Source organism: Indicator indicator, chromosome 2 (genome assembly GCF_027791375.1).
Source record: "Indicator indicator isolate 239-I01 chromosome 2, UM_Iind_1.1, whole genome shotgun sequence".
Lineage (NCBI taxonomy): Eukaryota > Metazoa > Chordata > Aves > Piciformes > Indicatoridae > Indicator > Indicator indicator.
Genome location: NC_072011.1, coordinates 20,004,506 through 20,020,167, shown reverse-complemented (window position 1 = coordinate 20,020,167; position 15,662 = coordinate 20,004,506). Strand labels below are relative to the sequence as shown.

At 39.2% G+C, this 15,662-nt stretch overlaps 1 protein-coding gene across 1 annotated transcript in view; it reads left to right on the top strand.

Annotated features, from left to right (window-relative positions):
* Window positions 1–5,685, top strand: part of ESR1 (estrogen receptor 1) — a 105,321-nt gene extending 99,636 nt beyond the window's left edge. Inside the window, exons 7-8 of the mRNA XM_054399308.1 lie at window positions 3,241–3,424; window positions 5,451–5,685. Coding sequence (XP_054255283.1) covers window positions 3,241–3,424; window positions 5,451–5,685 — 419 coding nt within the window. The remainder of the gene's footprint in view (window positions 1–3,240; window positions 3,425–5,450) is intronic.
* Window positions 5,686–15,662: the final 9,977 nt, after the last annotated feature.

Sequence of the window (15,662 nt, the reverse complement as noted above, 5' to 3'; positions counted from 1 at the left end):
TGCAGTCTTGTGCAAAATGAAAGCAATTTTTTTTAGTTTCACCCAGTGTGTGGAAAAGATGGAAGGTTTTGTTTATAAAGCAAAATATACATTTATGCTACTTCCAATTTTTTCCTGAGATAGCAAGGCGACAGCGTGTCTGTAACAACAAGGACAGCATTGTATCTAGCTAAATAACAATCCAGAAGGTGCCCTCTAAAACTGCAGCAATACATCCTTCGATTAAAAAAACAAACTCTATTTTTGAAAAAAAAAAAACCAAACAACACAACAAACCCAAACCAAACCACAACAACTATTCAGCTCAGTAATAAAGGGCTGTTTCTCAACACTGGAAAATAAGTATCAGAAACATGAAAAGGCCAGAACATGATGCCAGTTGTTTTACTTCTGAGTGTATCTGAAAAGAGGAGGGGTACTCTGTGGAGATAAAGATATAGGTCACATCTGCCTTACCAGGTGATTTCCCTACTCAGCTGGTTATTCCAGAGAGATAGAAAGATGTAGTTGATTTTATGCATCCTATAGACCTCCTCATACATTGTTGCATGTAACTGCTTCTTGTTTTCTCTTGTTTTTTCCAGCTCATGTTAAATTGTACTTATTTGTTTTGGTTTGTTTCGGTTTGGTTTTTTTGGTTGGTTTGTTTGTAGCTGGGCCTTGAGGGAATTTGAGGGTCTGGTACAGAGTTGAATTTGCCCGTAGCTCAGCCTGACATGCTACAGATTCTGACACAGTGGAAGAGAAAGAGCAGCCTTGGGTGTGATTTTGTCAGCCTGAACTCTAAATACGAAGATATTTTAAACTGGGGTTTATTACAACAGAAAAGATGTAGAGGATAATCTCCTCTACAGTAAGATGCAGAACTATATCACTATATATAGTGACATATAAAAAAATTATATATACCATGCAGCTGGCACGGTAGCACTGCAGTCCCTGAGGGATTCTCTTCTGTGCATAGCTTTGTGTTCTGGGCACAGACCAACAGGCTTTACTTGTTTGCAGGGTTGTGCTTTCTCTGTTCTTGCTCCTATTATGTTTTACAGTAATGATCTACAGAAACAGCTGGAAAACAAACTGATAGCTATTCAATTTAGGCTTGCTTTCAGCTTTAGAGCTTGGAAAGACTTCTGAGACTGTTAAATTTCACTTTGATAGGACAGTTTTCTGCACTTCTGTTCCAAAACTCGGCTTGTATATATATGTGTGTGATGGATAACAAGCATTTCTTTTGTGGAAATTTCTGGTCATTGGCCTGGGGCAGAAGAAGTCACTGTGGGGGGCAAAAGTGAAAAACAAATGCCATTTTTCTTGACAGTTATTGACTGAAAATAGGCTGGAGTCACTGCATTTTGAGAGAAGTGCTTTTTCTGATTTACACTCTCTAATAGCTGCTGGACTAGATGTAGGTGAGACACAGTTTCTCCTAAGAGATTTTTTTCTTTTGCTGGTTTCAAAGTCATTAAATAGGTCATAATAGCATCCTTTGGGTGAAGTGAGCTCTGGAGGCACAGTGGGTTTATGAGACTAAAGTTTCCTTCTTATAGACTATGGTTTCTCAGTAATAGTTAAGTATCATGCCCCTAGAGGTACCTACTAAGCTATAAAGCCCAATATTGTCAGTAGGCCTATGATGGGGTAAAGATTCAAAGTCACCCAGCTGAGAAAAGCTGCAGGAGCTATTTCTCTTTGTTAATTAATTTTGGTAAATACAATAACAATAATAGAATAAAAATCATCATCACCTTTGTAAGAAAAGACACCATGGTACTATTGATCTATATCGAATTCTAAGCAGTATTCATTACCAAAATTATGAGTTCTGACTGACAGCTTCCAGAAGTTGTACTGCGTTTGAGTTAATCTTTTGCTTTTAAAAGCAGTTTCTCTCATTTGCCCTCTCCCTCTCAGAGATATTCACAGTGATTTTCACAAATACAAATTTATGTTTCTTTTTAGCAGAGAAGACCCAAGTCATAAAACCTACTTGCAGGTTATAGGTTAGTAGTTCTATGTCAGATGACGAGAGGAGGTGAAGTATGGCAAGAAGACAGTAAAAAAACCAAACAACCCAAACCCTCAATTTCTCTGACTGCTCAGATGCATGGCAAAATATTCTTCTCTTCCAGACACTAGGCTACAAATGAAAGAGACAAGCTAGGATATATGTCTGTGTTTGTGTGTGTACTAGTGTATTCATGTAAATTTTTTTCTTAATATCATTAATTGCATTTTATGTTGTGCTATACACAATGCTTTAAGGACAAGCAAAATTAAAAGTAATTCCAGAAACAAACTTTTCATAAGGGCAAAATTCAGATTTCTTCTTGGCCCTGTGAGCTGATGCAGAAGGGCTAAAGCACAGGATTTGTCAAGTACAGGGCAATGAACATAGCATGATAAAGTCAGTTTGATTGTGTTACTACACATAGCATCTTAAGCTGTTGCTGCCTCAGGACTGGATTATAGTAATACAACCTGTTTAGAATTATTGGCTCGGACCAGAAGATTAAAAAACTGGTTTGAAATGCAAAAGCTGCCTTTTGGTAGCACAGTGCTGTTCTGACCCAATTTGCATTGGCTGTGTGTTGTCCAAAACAAATTCAAGATAAAAACACACAAAATAATTTAGAATTTCCCATTTAGAAAGCTGATGTGTGTCATGCACCTGAGTTACTACTGGCAAAAGCTCTTGTGCCTAGGTTAGACTGTTACATAGGAGAAACAGAAGGAGAAACAGAAGGACTGTTGAGGTGGAATTTGAAGGTGTTTTGATCTCTGGAAAAATGTCCTTGTCCAAATCACCCCAAATCAGACATTAAACAGAGAATAAAATGGCAAAAACTGCCAAAGGCCTGGGCAAGTCAATAAGTACTGTGGAGCTCTCAAGGGCAAACAGTACCTCCTCAAGGTTTCAGAGGTAAGTGATTGACAGAAGAGGGCAGCCTCCATGTATGTCTAGCTGCAGGCTGCAGGTCTTTCCCACCACCTGGGCCAGACCTTGGATGTACCTGGGCAGGGAAGAGACATCATCTTCCTCCTCCTTCTTTTGCCCACAGGGACAAAATCCAAACTTCAGTGTCAGTGACCTGGCTGGCAAGTGGGAAGGTTTACACAGTCATTTCCCATAGTTTAGCATAGAAGAGGCCAGCCACAAGGTGTACCTTGGGCAAATCTGACTCCATTGAAGTAATTTTTGTCTGTGATTTGTTTGTTTTCTTCTCCTTCCTGTTCCAGGTGTGTACACTTTTCTATCCAGCACTTTGAAATCTCTGGAAGAGAGAGACTATATTCACCGTGTTCTGGACAAAATCACAGACACTCTGATACACTTAATGGCTAAGTCAGGTCTTTCTCTGCAGCAGCAACACAGACGACTGGCTCAGCTCCTTCTCATCCTCTCTCACATCAGACACATGAGGTGAGAGCAAGCATACAGTCAGCCCTCCTGCACTGGTCCCATACAGGGGATCACAGGGTTTCACCAATATACACATATACTTTTTCTTCACAGGTGGGAGTGGAAACTGTGTATAGAGCTGTTATTAAAAACTTGTGTGCAAAACAATATGGCAGATTATGGTGTGAAAGGAGTAAACATTGTATTAGAAATGCTTCATCTAGCAGGAGTAGGGAGGTGATTGTCCCCTTGTACTCGGTGCTGGTGAGGCCACACCTTGAGTATTGTGTCCAGTTTTGGGCACCTCAATACAAGAGAGATGTGGAGGTGCTGGAGTGCAAAGGAGAGCGAGGAAGCTGGGGAAGGGCCTGGAGAATAAATCTGATGAAGAGCGACTGAGGGAGCTGGGGCTGTTTAGTTTGAAAAAGTGGAGGCTGAGGGGAGACCTCATTGCTCTCTACAACTACCTGAAAGGATGTTGTGGAGAGGTTGGTGCTGGTCTCTTCTCACAGGTAATTAGTGATAGCACAAGAGGGAACAGCCTCAAGCTGCGACTGGGTAGGTTTAGACTGGACATTAGTAATATTTTTTTCACAGAAAGAGTGGTCAGGCATTGAATGTGCTGCCCAGGGAGATGATTAAGTCACCAACCCTGGATGTGTTTAAAGGTTCTTTGGATGTGGTGCTTGGGGATATGGTTTAGGTGTGAACTTTGTGGAGTAAGGTTATCAGTTGGACTTGGTGATCACAGAATCACAGAAATATTTGGGTTGGAAAAGACCCTCAGGATATAGATTCTATTCTATGATTCTATATCCTGAGGGTCTTTTCCAACCCAAATATTTCTGTGATTCTGTGATTTTTCCCTATTTGTTTCTTCTAGTTTTCTTTTGCTTTGCTTGTTTTTATAGTGCTGTAAGCAATATCTATTTTTAATGTTATGTGCATCTTGTATTCTGTTTGGAAAGCACCAAGTAGAATATTAATGTAGCAGCTCTACAATCTTTAGTTTCCTATGAGGTAAAATTTAATAAAACTATCACTTTAAGTAGCCACTTTTCACAAGTGGCTTGATTGCAAAGCATTTTGGAAAAAAAGATTATTATCATTACATGTATCTGATGGGTGAGGATAAATGCAGATGTAATGAAACCCAGTCTAGAGGGCTGTGGCCTTTGCTAACTAGAGGTGAGATATCTGAGGCACTCCCCAAAGCAATTACCTCTTCAGGCAGCTGCTCAGTGGCTAGAGTGTTGACAACATAACAAGTCTATAGAGATACATCCTAGATTTTATTTTTATGAAGGGACAAGTGATGTTGTTACATAGATTTAAAATTTGTTTTTTTCAGTTAATAACATTAAAATGATAATAAGCACAACATCATAGTTACTAAAGCTGAAACATGCAGATTTTACCTCCTGGGCAGATAAGCAAGTCTTCAGGAAAAAGTCAAGAGGTGTGTGCATGTGGTTTTCATACTTTCAATACTTGTCTCCTCTTGTGGAGCTTCTTTGTCTTCACTTTAATAATATTTTTTTCCCCCTAAGAAATATTTGCCTAATTAAGGAAATTTCAGATGCAAAGTGAATTATTTTTTCCATAGTTTTGTGAGTGGATAATATTACAAATTAGCATTTGCTAACAAATTGGCTGAGTTGTTTTTTGGGGATTTTTGTTTGGTTGGTTTTTTTATATGGGAAAGAACATCTCATAACTCCCATTTTATTATGGGGAAAGCCAAGATTCATCCCATCAAACTAGTCTCAGTGCCTAAATGACAAGTCTATGTGCTCTAATCTACCTTTAGGTAAAGGAGAGCAAAAGAGCCACCATTGGAAGGCAGCTTGCTCATGGGCATGGAATGTTCTTTGAAGGTGCTTTCCTTTGCTAACTGTAGCAGACACATACAGCAATTTCATTTAGTTAGTTGTTTTATACAATGTGGAATTTATGCTAACTTAATAAATATTATTAGCTGAGAGCTTTTTCTTTTTCCCCCCATAACATCTTTAGAAAGTAACCATTGTTTTGTTACAACCAACAGCAACAAAGGAATGGAGCACCTCTACAATATGAAGTGTAAAAACGTAGTTCCACTTTATGATCTCTTGCTGGAGATGCTGGATGCTCACCGACTGCATGCCCCAGCAGCCAGGGGTGCTGCACCTATGGAAGAGGAGAACCGGAGCCAGCTGACAGCTGCATCAGCTTCATCTCATACCTTGCAGTCTTTTTATATAAACAGCAAAGAAGAGGAGAATATGCAGAATGCAATATAAACAAAAGTCAGCATGTACAATGGTATGAGAAACCCAGCAGCATACTACCTAGCTCATGCTCTGTCTATAGTGCCACCGGTGTAAACACTCCAATAACAACAGTCACCTGCATTTTCCATTTGAGTGTTTGTCAAGCACTTGCCTAAGTTCATTGCTTAGCCTAATGGAAGACATTTCATTGCTGTGGACAGCCAGCAAGGATTGTCAGGCTAACCTGATTTAAAATTTGCAGTATTTTTATTTAATTTTGCATGTAAATTAGGTAAATCCTAATCTAACCCTACCATTAACTTTACTATAAATGAATAGACCATACCACCCACGCATACTGGTATCTTCATGAGTGGTAGCTTTTGTTGATATCCACCTCAAATTCTGAGTTTATGTAATCCTTTACTTGCTTGAAACGTTGAAGCATTTTGGAAGAGATTCTGGATTACTTTTGTTGGGAAGGCAAACGGAAAGCTGATTGACATCTTAGTGTGCCATAGTGAAACTGCAATTCTAGTGACTGGCTTGGTAGTTAACGTAGATTCCTGCCTCTCTTCTTCTTGCAGTAGAAAGGAACTCCTGTCCAAGAATAATTCTGTTTTACCTTGCTGGCTTACATCAGCAGACAACTCCCTTTCAGGATTATACTGATCAAACTTTTAGGTCCCCTACTATATCCTTTTGCTGACTTGTATTGCATGCATCCTATCTTGTCTGATCCTACAAAGCTAAATTGTTCAGTTGCTTGGCAGTGTGTAATTCAAGGGCAACGCAGCAAACATAGTGGTAACACAGATAATTACTCTTACATCAGATGACTACAAAAATCATCAGGTCTTAAAAAGGTCTTCACACGCATATTATAAATAAAACCTCCCCTGCCATTTGTTTTGTTACGCTACAAACCAAGGGGTGAGGATGCCAGTGCAAGAGTGGCACAGCAGGGTGAGATGGTCTCACCCCACTCAGTAGAGTGTGGTCTAGCCATGTATGGGAGTGCTGTCATCATGGCAAGATTGGAAGGCTTTCCATTTACTTGGCTTGCTTTGGCTCCTGTTGAGGCACACTCAGAAATCACTAAGAGCCAGCTCACCTGTGACACTCAAACTGGGCAATGAGCCTCAGCCATCGCGAAGACTCTGGAAATGCATGTTCAAGAAGATAAATCTTTCTCCGTGGATGTCTAACTGTTTTTCATAAGGATTAGTCAGATTCTTCAGCTCAACTGTAAATCCACAAAAGGTCTGTTTCAGCAAGGCTTGAAGGAGAGACTGAAGAAATCGGTATCATGTGCTGTTTAAATTAGGAGTCGGTGCTGCTGTTTGCCTCTATGTTAGAAAACTAAACATGTCAGGGAATGCTGCTGGGTACTGGAATGCAATTATTACATATGCCAGGGATATTTTATTAGTCTAATGATAAACTTTGCCTGTGCTATCTGCACTTCTGGTTTATTGGTGCAATTTAGGAGTTAGGATGGACCAGGGACTTTTCCAACAGCTGGTTGGAAGCGACCACCCTGCCAGTAGGGAGATTTCATAGCATGTGCGCAGGCTGCTCCACAGGAGGTGGCCACAGTGCTAGAGGAGGGTTCAGGGATACTTCTTTTACTGCTATGGTTGAAACCTTTATATTAGATTACATTGATTGGAATATCCTGTAGTATCTAAATATAGGAAGTAGTGCAACTAATGCCACAGAGGAGTGCCTATGTCTAATTATGCTCCCTTGTTACAGAAGCAGTCTGTGTGCAGTGAGATCAAGTAACGCAGCAGCTGTGAAGGCAGCAAGGCATAGGACCAGTTTGTGCTCCAAGTCAAGGATCTGATTCTTTAGTAAATGTACATAATGAAGTCTGTAACATTTTCATGTACATATCCAAGAATACACGTAGTATAGAAGTCTAAGGCTAGATGTTGCCTATGCTTGAGAAGATTCCCCCCCCAACTGTGTAAGCCCAAACATGTGAAACAGTCACTGTAAGTTAACAGGCCTTTTATTGTTGCCTTTATAGTGTAATTTTTTTCTGAATGTGCTGAAGGATTTATCTTGTTGTGTATTCAGTAGGAGCGTGTGTGCGTGTTTGTGCAAAATTGGTACGTAAGGGCTTCTAGAGGGCTCCTAAATGCCTTTAAAGAAAATGCATTTTGTTTATTTTAGAAGCTGTTTTTCAAATGTGTTAAACATGAATGCCCTGAAAGGGGTTCAGGCTAAGATCTGAATGGAGCACAGAAATCCTTCTAGCTACACTTCTGTGCTTACACTGTCATCATTAACTTGTAGTCCAGTGTGAGTTAAAGCTGCTTATTAAATACTGTACATGCAACTTGGTGTTCTCTAGGATGGAACACAGATCAAGCTCATAAGCTGCAAGGCAAATTGGTTTAACTGAACATCTCCCTACATCCCAGAGTAGTTCGTTACACTGATTCAAGTGTGAATTTGACATAGAGTTAAAAAAGTATTTAATGGAGAGCAATTCACAACACAGGAGCAGATTCTGCTGGTACTTTACATAGGGCAAGTACCAGTACACTCTACAGGTTTTCCTGGTGAAGCTGGGTAAGTGTGAATTGAAGTGATATGCAGCAGACAGAAGGGCACCATGTATCTGGGAACACACAGCTCATAATTTTAATTACCATTGCTTTCCTAGGCTCAGCCCTTGGAAGGAAGTAATTTATATCCAAACAGTCCTCCCATGTTCATGGTGACAACAGAAAACAGATTCCCAGTAATACATTCATTTACCTTCAGGATCTGTGTCTTTAACTTCTTTGGGAGATTTTTAATTGAAGTAGTACCTTAATGAATATAGTAACCTTCCCACAGTTATTTATAAAGACAATTGTCCCCATATCAGACAGCTGAATGTAACTTTTCAATTGATTAAACAATGTCTGTGATACAAAAATGACAATCTTTTTTCATATGTCATTCTAAATTATGCTCTCGTGTATGCAAACAATCGTGCCTGACATTTGGTAATTGTGATTTCACAGGATGCTATTTTATGTGTGTGTGTGTATATACATATATATACACACATATATACTTTGTATTTGCAGCTGACAAACCAGTACTACCTGAATACTTGGTGCTGGACAATAAATAAAATATATAGCATGTTAAAAAAAAAATAGAAAACTATTCAAGGCAGCTAATTGTGCTTTAACCAAAATATTCAGAGTGGTGTCTATGGACAGCTAATGAAAGAAGTATTTTATAATGTTTGTAAGTGGATTTAAAAAGACCCCAGCCAAACAAAAAACCCCAAACCACCACACACAACTGAAATGGAGAAGATGAACTTACTTTGCTTGAGAATATAGTTGTTACTGAATTATTACAAAAAGCTTGGGAGGCAGGAGAAGAGATAGGATGATGTGTAGCACTAAGTGGTGTCTGAGTTTCCAGCAACATCTGAAAGCCAATCTGGTGTGTAGTGGTTTGAGCTATGTCTCGATGTTGCTGATTTTGTCTCAGGTAAAACTCCCAATTGGGGCAGTAGGATTTGTATTGAGGTAAAATAACTTTTTTTTGATGTGTGTTTGTGGTAAATTTACTGTTATGTTTCAGTAACATCTCTTGATGAATTTTCTCCTTCTGTACACTGAGGAGTTTAATAATTTAAAAATACAATTAAAGAGATAATCCAGACTGAGATCCCAAGTATATTGCAAGCACTATCAGCAGGTCACTGGACTTTAAATAAAAAAATCCATCTTCATACAAACCAGGGTTTGTATTGGAGCCTCCATCCATTCCAGTTGATGCCGACTGATTCCTTGAGAATTGTGCCAAATGTTTAAAATGAAAGACGCTACCAGCAAAGCAAGAATTCTGCCTCACCGGAGCCTTAGTTTTGTCACAGGCTTTGTGTGTATATAATACCTTGTTTTAAAATCAGAATGGAATCCAACCTAAAGCTAAGGGGATTTTGTATATAAGGGTAGTCTCAGCTGAACTCGAAGCGCACCTCTTACTTTGAATAAAGATGACTATTTTCAATGCTATCTACAAGCGTAATGCAGCTTTACAGACAGAAATTCAACACGTGAAAGGGTCATGTTAGTGACAGTACTGTACTACAAACCAGTCTTTGCTGTCACCTGCAACTATAGCAGAGTTTCAAATTGATACCAGAATTTTAAATTACTCTTTCTCTACCTTGAATGTCCTACCCTTTCTACTCACAGTTCCCTCTCATCTTTCAAATGTAGGTAGCCTTATATGCTGAAACTTGTTTTCTAAGTGATTGTTGCCCATAAGGGTATTTGGTTTTGCACTGTGTCAAAGAAAAAAATAATAATAAAAAAATTGCATTCAAATGTGCCTAAAGAAACAAAGGGGAAAAAAAATGAAAAAAAATGCATATGCTGCCATCTTGCAAATTCGTGTGCTTTCTACTTCCGTGTGCCTATAATTAGAGGTCTATTTCTTCAGAAAGTGCCCACTGGAAAATGAAGGGATAGACTGCTGGTCACAAGACTCACATCAACAAGCCACTTTATGTATCACCTTACTGTATATACTATAGAACTAAAGCTTTTGTGTGCACTATGTAATCTGTCAGTGGAAAGTCCTTTCTTTGGTATATGCTCAGCTGCCACACTGTATTTCTTGAAGTATTCTGCACTTTCAGCCATGCATATAAAATTGATGTCTTCGTTTGGGTGAGGTTTTGGGTTTTTCCATCTTTTTTTTTTTTTTTTTTTTTTTTTTTTTTTGCACCTAAAACCAAAAAGTTTTTTAAAAGTTTAAATGCAAAATTTGGTAGGCTACCCAATTGGTGCAAGATTTTTATCAGTGTATTTGATGTTGAAAATAAAGAATTAAACAGAACACTTTGTTTCTTTAGTTATCTTTTGCATAGCTTTAAAAATATGCTGCTCTGCTTATTGTTTTCCAGGAGCCAGTGAAATGGTACACTATTATTTACAGTAATAGAATGTGTCTGTTTCTGTGCATCTAAGGAAAAAGATTTTACTAATTAGTTTCTTCACCTTTCCTAAAAAAACAGGAGAGTGGCCATATCTAGAGTTAACAAGGTGTTACGTCACTTATGTACTTACTACTTTATATGCTCTTATTTGTTTAGTATTTTCCTTATTTTGGCTTGAGAAATAGATTATGGTGGAAGAGACAAACTGTGTGAATTTAGCCTTCTGTAGTTGACTGCCACTCACCATGAGTTAGCTAATATAAAATAAAATAGCATTTCTTCCCAACTGAAAGCTAGTCCTCAGGGGAAAAAAGTGTTCTTGACAAAGCTGTCAGGAAAAGGATACTAAGAAATGAAAGATGCTTTTATTGACACAAAACCACTTTGAACTTAAGCCTATCTATAAAATACTCTCAAAATTGTACTTGATCTTTGCAAGTAATCAAAGCAGTAACCTATAGCATTTAAATACATATGTAGGTATTTCAATTTTTGTATACATATCTATCACAGGATGTTAGAGGTTGGAAAGGACCTTTGAAGATCAAGTCCACTCCCCTTGCCAGAGCAGAACCATAGAATCTAGCACAGGAACACATCCAGATGGGTCTTGAAAATGTCCAGAGAAGGAGACTCCACAACCTCCCTGGGCAGCCTGTTCCAGGGGTCTGTGACCCTCACAGTGAAGAAGTTCCTCCTCATGTTGAGGTGGAACCTCCTGTGCTGTAGTTTATATCCATTACCCCTTGTCCTATCCCAGGGTGCAATGGAGAAGAGCCTGCCCCCTTGCTCTTGACATGCAGCCCTCAGATATTTATAAATATTTATTAAATCCCCTCTCAGTCTTCTCCAAGACTAAACAGCCCCAGGGCTCTCAAGTCTCTCCTCATTGGGCAGTGCTCCAGTCCCTTAGTCATCCTGGTAGCTCTCCATTGGACTCTCTCCAGTAGATCCTTGTCCCTTTTGAACTGGGGAGCCCAAAACTGGACACAATGTTCCAGATGAGGTCTCACCAGAGCAGAGAGGGAGGAGAACCTCTCTTGACTTACCTACCTACCTATCTATCTATCTATCTCTCTATCTCTCTCTATTTATCTACGTATGTATTTATCATCAGTAATATAGTGTCCATATTGATTTTTTTTTTTCATCTGTTTTCTGTACTGTCATGGTTCTGAGTGGGACTATTGGCTCATAGCTTCTTCTCTTTTCCTACATGAATATATACGTAAAAGTTTTTATGTGATGTTTCACTGGGCATAACTTATAAAGAAAAATTATAAGATTATTACCTTAATTCTATCACCTCAATGATCAAGACAAGACTGGTAATATACTCTGTTCATGTGAAACCTCACCCTATAGCTTGTCAAACATGAAAGCAAATAGCTATTTGGGCTCCAAAGAATGCTGGGGACTCTTGGGATTTTTAAGTGCCATGTAGAACCGAGCAATGGCTCCAAATCACACAACTGTGTTACAACATACTTTAAGGACAAAGAGCTTGACTGAGAGTTGCCACGTTGGCCACAGATTAGGCCAGGGTAACATGAACTAATTGCACATGTATGTGTGCTCAAAGTAATAAATACCAAAATAGTTTTCAATGTTGAAAATGGCAAGGACATATCTTTCTATTTCACTGCAGATCTCTTCCCGCTGAAACTCCTGGCTCACCGCTCCTGAGCCCATCACTCTCATTCCCCTCACTACATACACAACTCCTTGCAGAGCAGCTGCCTACTCCCTTGGGGGACTTTTCTCTCTTTCCTAAGTGATGCATGTCTTCTTCCAGTGTATTACTATTTAACTTATTAGAAAGATATGCCATAGTTAAGGCATCATCAAAAAAAGTTATTTGACTGCTTTTACTTGTCTGTTATTTATTTCCTTGTTATGTATTGACAACAGCTTCTTCATGGGCTACAACTTGGTGCAATTGCCTGCTTTAAAAGCCTTGTGGCAATACTTATTCTTTAAAAATAAATGATGGCTTTTTTTTTTTTTTTTAAATTCAGACACTGCCACATTAAAATCTCATGAAGCAGCTGTTTCTTAGTCTGGAAAAGACTTACATCTGTTTCCTCTGCACTATACTGCTTGTTTCCACCATCCACACAACGAAGTGGGGAAGAAAATACAGACATGTAAAATAACACTCATCAGCCTGCTCACAAAGAACGTCCGTGGAAGGGTGCTGCATACGGGGCTGTTCTTATGCCCAGCCAGACTCCAATTACTATCATTTACTATGGCATCCTGCAGATACAGAGGCTCAAGCATAAAAATGTTCATCAAGTTTTCAGAAAAATTGACCATCAAAATAACAACATTTGGCACTTCTCTCAGCAGGAGCAAGCCTAACCAGCTCTCCCGTCCCTGTAAAATCTGTGTTGAGCTATTTAGGTGCCACTCTGCTAATGTCTTTATTTCTGCAGGCATACAGGTGATAAAAATTCATCTCCTGTTGTTTTCCATTCTTTCACATTTGTGCACCATGCCATTTTAAACAGCTGAAAAACGTGGATGTGAGGGAAGGTTGTGCTTTCAGGATTACTTTTTAGCCAGATACTGCAACACATGCTTGGGACTGTAAGATATTTAGTTCCTCTACACAAAAAGACTGAGTGCTCTTTTGTAAGACAGAAAGAATTGCTTCTTGTCAGATGCCTTTTTTGTTTTCCACTCACCTCTTGAGACCCTGTGTCATTCATGGAAAGGTGAAACAAGTATGTTATACCACAGAGGTAAGCATAAAGTGCTACTTTGAACTGAGAGTCACAACAGGGCACACAAAAGCTTAAAAGCTCAGGCATTCATACAACAGTCAAAAAGTTTGAGTTCCAGTCTCTCCTATTATTTTTTCTTACGTTAAATATGAAAATAGGAAAATAAACTACAGCTTCAAAACTTCTTTGCACCTATCTGAACCAAAATGCTCCAACATCATGCTTTCTTTTAGTCTCTGTTTTATCCCCTGCACACTTGGCTGAACAATGTTTAGCAAAGGAGTCAAAATCGCAGTTGTTTTAACATGCAACTCAATGGTCAGGAGAGCCTCTCAGACAACGTTTAAATTGTTTATAAAGAGAATACTACAGATAGGAAAACATACTTCTTTGATAGGCTTGTGAGTGCTTACATAAAAACATAGAATCTGGCAGCTTTCCTTCCAGTTGTTTTTTAAAAACGTCCATTGTAAAAAGAATGTAATGAAAACCCCCCACAACTATGACACTAGTAATAGGAATCTTCCAGGAATTAGTGTGGCTGAAAATACAAAGAGCCTGACCTGAGTAACCTCTTTGCAAACTGTATCCACATCTACATCATCCCATACACAGAAGAGGTCAAGGGTTCACCTCTCCCCTCCCAAAGGCACCTCCAATAGAAGAAATGGACAATACTTCCCTAAAGCCTCCTCTCTCTTCCAAAAATTCCATTTTTTTATTCAGACCTCATTGTGGAGAAATCCACTTGCTACATCTCAGATGTTTAAACAGAATTTAACTGAACCAAGCAGGTTTGACCAGTTAACTTTTTGTATGATACATCAAGCTGCACCAAACAATGAAAGTCAGCTTTCAGTTCCTGTCTGCTTTTAGAGCAATAATTTAAGTAATTCAGATTCCTATCATTTAACCAGGCCTTAGACTATGACAAGTCTTCAGTGCTTCAGTTTTCAGTTATTCATTTTTTATCTTGTTTCACAGATTTTTATCTACTGCTTTGCAGGAAGACAAATCTCTAAATAATTCCCATTTATTCTTTATTGTGGAACATTATTAGAACATTCCAATGCTTCTAATACTATTAAAACAAGCTTAACTTCTCCCAAATGTAGGTTTCACACCTATGCCCCTCTAGGTTTAATTATGGCCAAGAAGGGCAACAACAATAGAGAACTGGATTTGCTGCCAGGGTTAAAACCAGTGAGTCAGTATCTAGACTGCTTCCCTTGTGTAGAGAACTCTGTGAATCTAACATACACTTTCTTCCTCCAAAGTCAAGACAAATGGCCTCTTCCCTCCAATTCCACCCTTCCCCTTCAGCTTAGGCAAACACTGTGTCAGGGGTTCAAACCACCACACACTGGTTTACAACATTAATTCTGCAACTGACTGCTGAAAGAGTAGAACGATTTTACAGCCAGACCACTCAGCTTAAATGCAAACCTCACTATGCCACTTCCTGCTCTTTTCCTTTCCACAAACCAGTGCTTTAAATACTAAATACGAGAAGTATGCTCTCTTCTCTTGCTTAAAAATCTGTATTTCTTGTCCCAGTCTCTCCTCCTATTCCCCAGAATCCTCCTACATATGATAGCATATGTAGTTTGAAGATTGTGAGCAACCACTTTCTGTTATGCCTTTGAACATGCACACAGATGCACATGATGATGATGAGCACATTGACAGGTGCTGTTAGTTGTAAACAGAGTTGTCAGTCACAGCGCAGGACTCCGAGGACCAGGGATGGCTGTTCATAAGACAATCCCAGCACCATTGTCCTTGTTCTAAGGAAGTCGAAAACCAGACAACAGGTATTCACCAGGTGTTCACAGCATTTGCAGTGGAACTGGAAGCCTGGCAAACCAGTGGCAAGAAACTATTGATCTGCTGCAGAATGGAGCTGCTATCACTGCTGGAACAGGGAGGATAGGCAATGAGTATCATGATTCTCACAGGTGTGAGGAATAAGGACACACTATTTTTGTCAGCTTCAGATCATTTGTACTCCTAATGCTGACATCTCTAATTATTACTTCTTAGTCTGCCCTCAGATTTTGTAAAGCATGGTCCAGAAACTAAACTCCATGAATAAATGCAGTAAGTTCAGGGCAAATGGTGATGATTATTTTGCAGTATTACCACTGTGTTATCATGAACATTTGCCTTCAACACAGACTCAGAGCTCTGCATTTTCTCATGCCTTGCAGCCAAGGCTCAAGGCACATTACCAGAAATCAGCCCCCATACTTGCAGCATCCAAGCAGATGAGGTGCTTCAGAAGCAGGGTAGATGACTGGTTGCAGGCTTAG